Here is a 6,062-nt window from a genome sequence, read left to right on the forward strand (position 1 = left end):
GAACCGGAAGTGTGTCGCAGATAAAACCTTCCGCTCGTGTTTCGGAACACTTTGTGACCGGAACCTGTTGCGCAACAGCACGCGGACTCGGTGCCCCGGTCACCTCACGTGACACCGGCCGTGACGTCATCACGCACCCCAACCTCGTGACCGGACGCAGGGACCGGAGGAGGAACGTCAAGTTAGCCGGATTCAGATACACAGACACCGACACCGGATGTACCTCCAAAATAAAAGCACCGGTATCATCGCGCGTCGTGTGACTTCCTGTTCGAGGTGACGGTCGAAGGAGAATCGAGGAGACGGAGAAGATCGAAGCTTCGGGTTGACAACGGGATTATTGATTTTCGTTTTCCATTTCAACTATTTCACATGTGTTCAGTGGAAGAGAACGAGCAGGTTGGTGTTTTACTTCGAAAGGGTCCGACCGGATGTGTTTCTCGGCCCTCGCTCGCCTGGAGCCTTGATGTCAAAAATGGCCATTGTCAGAATCCGCGGACTCCCGTTGCCTTCCCGACCGAGCCGCCCCTCTTGCTAACGGAGCAGCGGCGAGCAATGCGAGGCGCGTCGAAGCGGGCCGGAACCGGAGCGACCGGCGGGCGATAAGCGTCTCGTCCCCGGAGGTTCGAGGGGCTGTTGTCCGGGTGCAGCAGATGGGATCCTCCGCGTCTTTGGGGGGGGAAGGCGGAAGACTGCGCACCGACACACCGAGCCGATCGGAGATGCTACAGGGCTACAGCCGCTAGTCAGCGCGCCATTTGCGGCGGGATGCGGGTGAACGGCGGCCGACTGACCAGGTAAAAAAACCCACCGGGGTCAACCGGGCGGGTGCATCTCCCGTCTCTCGTTTATTCCCCCCCCGTTAACCGGCACCGCTCGCGGAGAGCCCAGCCCGAACCGCTAGCTGGCTAGTTAGCTCGCTAACTAGCTGTGAAGCTAGCGCTAGCTTAGGACGACGTCGGCGGAGTGTTTGACAGGCGCTCCCGAGGTGCGACGCGCACGCGACACCGGAACCGGGACGGCGGGGCGGACGCGCCCGCGCGCGACAGGAAGTGCGTCCGGTTCGGCGGCGACGGAGACGGACGCGGTTTCGGACACTTTGTACCCGAACCGGACGTCTCTCTCCCCCCGACCGCTTTCGACCTTTTCTCATTTTTATTTTTTATTTCCTCTTTTTTTTTTTTTTGGATCTAACGGTAACAAGATCCCGGATGAAGCGCGCCACCATCTGGAAACACACTCACGCATGCGCAGTCGCCTCATAGATGGTGCGCCTGTAAAAAGTCACGCCATTAGAAGTCGCACCTGGAAGTGACGTCTGTCAGAGAAGCTTTGAGCCGATTGGCCGCACCGCCGTGATGTCACCGGTATACGGAAGCGATCTGACCATGGTGTTTTGTTAGGATCTGAGGACAGCCGGCGAAGACTCGAACCCCAGCGTGAAGCGTCGGCGTGCGGGGAGGGCGGGCGGCGCCTGATCTGAGACGCCTCACACTCGCTCCGACGCGGCGCCGCCCAGGATGGCGAGCCGCAGGAAGTCCACCACGCCCTGCATGGTCCCGCCCCGCGACCCCGCCGACTCGGACCAGGACATGGAGGACGTGACGGAGGCGGCGGAGCCCGGGGACGGCGGCGAGGCGGCGACGGACAACGGCGAGGACCCGGGACCGGACGTGGCGGACCACTGCGCCGACTGGACGTCGGCGGAGGGCGGGTACGAGTGCAAGTACTGCACCTTCCAGACGTCGGAGATGAACCTGTTCACGGCGCACGTGGACGCCGAGCACCCCGACGTGGTCACCAACACCTCCTACGTCTGCGTGGAGTGCGACTACCACACCAAGAGGTAGGGGGCGGAGCCGCCGCTCTTCTCCGACCCCGAGACGGTCGCGGTCGCCGCTGACCTGCGCGTGTGTTGCAGCTACGACACCCTGCTGGCCCACAACGCCCGTCTCCACCCGGGCGAGGACAACTTCACGCGCACCATGGCGAGGAGGAACAACGAGACCATCGTCCAGCAGACGGTCAACGACCTCACCTTCGACGGCAGCTTCGTCAAGATGGAGGACGGCGAGGCGGACGAGACGGCGCGCCGCGGCATCGCCCTCAGCAAGACGCCCATCATGAGGATCAGGAGCCGGCCCGAGCCCAAGAAGTTTACCGCCGCCCACAAGATGGCCGTCGACGATGTCATCAAAGTGGAGAGCGGCGAGGAGGAGGAGGACGAGGAGAACGTGGAGCCGCCGCCGCTGTCGCCCGCCCCGTCGGCGCCCGCCGCCGCCGCCGCGCGGCTCATCCCCGTCTCGGCTCCGCTGCAGGTCCCGCAGAGCATCGTGGTCAACAGCCCCAACGTGCTGCAGATCAAAGGGGGGTCGGGCGGCGGCGGCGGCGGCGTGCTCCCGCCGGGGACGCTAGCGCAGGTGCTGTCAGCGCTGCAGTCGCAGCACGGCGGCGGCGCCCAGACGCAGCTCCTCATCCCCGTCAGCAGCATCCCCACCTACAACACCGCCATGGACAACAATGTCCTGCTGGTCAGCGCCTACAACAGGTAGGGGGGCGGAGCCTAACGCGCGACTTCCCGCGAGAAACACGGGCGACTTTGACGCGCTTCCCTCCGCCGTCCTCCAGGTTCCCCTACCCGTCGGTGTCGGAGATCGTGGGTCTGTCGTCGCAGACCAAGTTCAGCGAGGAGCAGATCAAGGTGTGGTTCTCGGCGCAGCGGCTGAAGCACGGCGTCAGCTGGACGCCGGAGGAGGTGGGTGTGTGTGTGTGTGTGTGTGTGTGTGTGTGTGTGTGTGTGTGTGTGGAGGACATGGAGAAGGTGCCGGAGCTTCTCCCCTGAGGTTCTGGCACCTGGCTGCTCCCGCAGGTGGAGGAGGCGCGCCGGAAGAAGTTCAACGGCACGGTGCAGACCGTCCCGCCCACCATCACCGTCATCCCCGCCAACATCGCCGCCGCCGCCAACGGCCTGCAGTCCATCTTCCAGACGTGCCAGATCGTGGGCCAGCCGGGGCTGGTCCTCACGCAGGTCGCCGGCGGCGGCGGCGGCGGCGGCACCGTCCCCGTCGCCTCGCCCATCACCTTGACGGTGGCCGGCGTCCCCGGCAACCAGCCCAAAGCCGCCGAGCCGTCCACGTCCGAGTCCAAGACGGAGCTGGCGGCGTCGGCGTTCGAGGCGTCGTCCTCCTCCAAGCCCAAGAAGTCCAAGGAGCAGCTGGCGGAGCTGAAGGCGAGCTACGGCCGCCGCCAGTTCGCCACCGAGGCGGAGATCTCGCGGCTCATGCAGGTCACCAAGCTGTCCAAGCGCGCCATCAAGAAGTGGTTCAGCGACACGCGCTACAACCAGAGGAACTCGCGGGACCACCACGGCGCCCCGGTCTTCGAGACGCCGTCGGGTCGCGCGGCGCCGGGCGGCAGGGCGGCGAGGAACCACAGCGGCAGCCTGAGCGAAGGCAGCGAGCCGGCCGCCTCCGCCGCCACCATCGTCATAGACTCCAGCGACGACGCCAGCGACGCCTCTCCGACCTCCGCCGGGCTCCTGGGGCTGCCGCACACGCCGCGCGTCAAGTTCCGCCACGCCTTCCCCGACTTCACGCCGCAGAAGTTCAAGGAGAAGACGGCGGAGCAGCTCCTGGAGCTGGAGGCCAGCTTCCACACGTCGGACACGCCGTCGGACGAGGAGCTGAGCCGCCTGCGGGCGCAGACCAAGCTGACGCGCCGCGAGGTGGACGCCTGGTTCATCGAAAGGCGCAAGGCGGCCAAGCACGACGACGGGGACGGGGGCGAGACGGCGCCGCCGTCCTCCTCCCAGGCGGCGCCGCCCCCCGGTCGCAGGATTCTGAAGAAGACGCCCGAGCAGCTCCAGATCCTCAGGAGGACCTTCCTGCGCTCGCAGTGGCCGACGGCGGAGGAGTACGACCGCGTGGCGGAGGAGAGCGGCCTGCCGCGGGCCTACGTGGTCAACTGGTTCGGAGACACGCGCTACGCCTGCAAGAACAGCAGCCTGAAGTGGTACAACCTCCACCTCAGGGGGAAGGTAGGTGTCCTCGTCCGGGGACGCGGCGGCGCCGCCTCCGCCTCCGACGCCGCCGCGTCCTGAGCGTGTGCCGTCTGACGCAGGGCGAGGAGAGCCTGAACGGCGGGGCCAAGAAGAAGTCGAGGAAGCGTTTCCGCGGCTGGTCCAGGAGGCCGCGCCGGCCGTACCCCGGCAAGCGCTCGCCGCGGGAGGGCGCCGCCCCCGTCAAGGTCAGCGCCTGGTTTCCGTCCGCTCGGGTCCCCCGGTGGCCGCAGGTGGAACTGCGGCGCTAACACCTGCTGGAAGGCCAAGTTGACACACTCCAAAGGGTGTAAACTTGACTCGTCGGCTTGAATTTGACGTAAATCGGTTAAATTCACACACTTTGATGTGACCTCTGTTTCCCCTCGCCGTCCCCATGATGTTTGTCCGATGCCTTCAACCGATCTGTGACGTCTCTTAGATGCTACTTCGTCTCTTGGATGTTCCTGGGACTTCCCTTGGACGTTGCGATGTCATCTCTGGGACTCTGTGAGGTCTCTTGATGCCGGTTGGATTTTACTCTTGACGTCTCTTTGGGGGGGTGGAGGTGCAGAGGGTCGACCGATCGTCTTTAGAAGCAAATGCTCCTGGTCGGTCCAAGTGTTTCCGACCAACATGGTGAAGTCCTCGCTGCTCCCCGGCAGCCCGCGGTTCATCCATGATGGGTTCACTGTTTCCCTGTGAGGGATTAATAAAGGACAAATTATTATTAGTGTTACTTGATGTCGCTGGGATGTGACCACGAAGCCTCCTTGAATTCATTTTTTGAAAATAATTATTTGATGTCTTAGATGAACCCCAGGAGAACCTCGACGGTTACAGCCGCCGTGTCATGTGACCGTAAACGACCTCTTGTCATCGGACGCTTTAAGGATACGGAGCGGCGCGCGCAGTACTCGCTGCAGTTCGACACAAACACCGTGTCTTCGCCCCGCAGGTGAAGTCCGGCACGGCCTTCCTGAAGGAGTACTACCTCAAGCACCGGGTCCTGAACGAGAAGGACCTGGACGAGCTGGTGGCCAAGTCCAGCATGAGCTACGAGCGCGTGAGGGACTGGTTCTCCCAGACGGCCGGCAGGGCGGCGCTGGGCCGGGAGCCCTTCAGCGAGGAGGAGGAGGAGGAGCGGCGGGAGGCGGAGATGGAGGTGAAGGAGCAAGGAGAGGACGAGGAGGACGAGGAGGACGAGGAGAAGCTGCCGGAAGCCGGCGTCCGGGAGGAAGCGGAAGGTCTCGGCCAATCGCGGGCCGAGGAGCAGACATGAGCAGGAGGTGAGGAGGTTCACACTCAGGACACCGGGGCTTCCACTTTACTACAAAGTACTTCTACAGATACGCGCCAGTTTGTTTTGTACTCAGCACTCAGCTCTGGTACTTCGTACCGTGTACTTATACCTGGAGTACTTGCTTAGGACACCGAGTCCACCCCTGGGTACTCCCAGTACTACTACTTAGATACTCCATGTACTCAGTAAGTACTCCACTTAGCCAAACTGTACTCGGTCGGTACTTTACCTCAAAGGGACTCCTGTCCCGGCGACCCTACAGGGTGAGTACTTAGCTCGTACTCCTTCGCCGTGTACTCCATTCTCCAAACCGACTCATGTACTCCGTCCTTACATACTCTGTCTCAAAGATACTAGTGTACTCGTCACAATATCTCATGTACTCTGTGTGTACTCACTCCTAGTACTCTTGGAGTGAGTACACTTTCTACTTACTCGCTAACCGAGTACTCCGGAATTACTGACTCTGTGTACTCGGCTCAGTACTTGTTACTTCGTTGACGTTCGCGGGCGCGCGCGCGTGTGTGTGTGTGTGTGTGTAAATCCGCCCATTGCCATGGTTACCAGCATCCCGCATCACCATGGCAACCCCCGTCCTCAGCCTCCCGCGGGGACGTAATCATGAGGTTTCCTTCTCTCTGAACGCCGCAGGACGAGCGCCGCCGCCGCCGCCGCCGCCGCCTCCTGGGCGAGGAGCCGTCAGCCGCTGAAGGTGCGACCGAG

General features: G+C 63.1%; 1 protein-coding gene across 1 annotated transcript in view; it reads left to right on the forward strand.

Annotated features, from left to right (window-relative positions):
* Positions 1-413: 413 nt before the first annotated feature.
* Positions 414-6,062, forward strand: part of LOC147219571 (zinc fingers and homeoboxes protein 1-like) — a 6,654-nt gene continuing 1,005 nt past the window's right edge. The window contains exons 1-8 of the mRNA XM_086171580.1: positions 414-797; positions 1,404-1,846; positions 1,922-2,548; positions 2,629-2,755; positions 2,870-4,036; positions 4,120-4,245; positions 4,995-5,325; positions 5,991-6,062. The exon at positions 5,991-6,062 is cut by the window's right edge and continues 1,005 nt beyond it. Of these exons, the coding sequence (XP_086027706.1) occupies positions 1,521-1,846; positions 1,922-2,548; positions 2,629-2,755; positions 2,870-4,036; positions 4,120-4,245; positions 4,995-5,318 (2,697 nt within the window). The 5' untranslated portion in view covers positions 414-797; positions 1,404-1,520 and the 3' untranslated portion in view covers positions 5,319-5,325; positions 5,991-6,062. The remainder of the gene's footprint in view (positions 798-1,403; positions 1,847-1,921; positions 2,549-2,628; positions 2,756-2,869; positions 4,037-4,119; positions 4,246-4,994; positions 5,326-5,990) is intronic.

This window comes from Fistularia commersonii, chromosome 24 (assembly GCF_037954325.1).
Source record: "Fistularia commersonii isolate RoL2024-O1a breed Wild chromosome 24, RoL_Fcom_v1.0, whole genome shotgun sequence".
Taxonomy (NCBI): domain Eukaryota; kingdom Metazoa; phylum Chordata; class Actinopteri; order Syngnathiformes; family Fistulariidae; genus Fistularia; species Fistularia commersonii.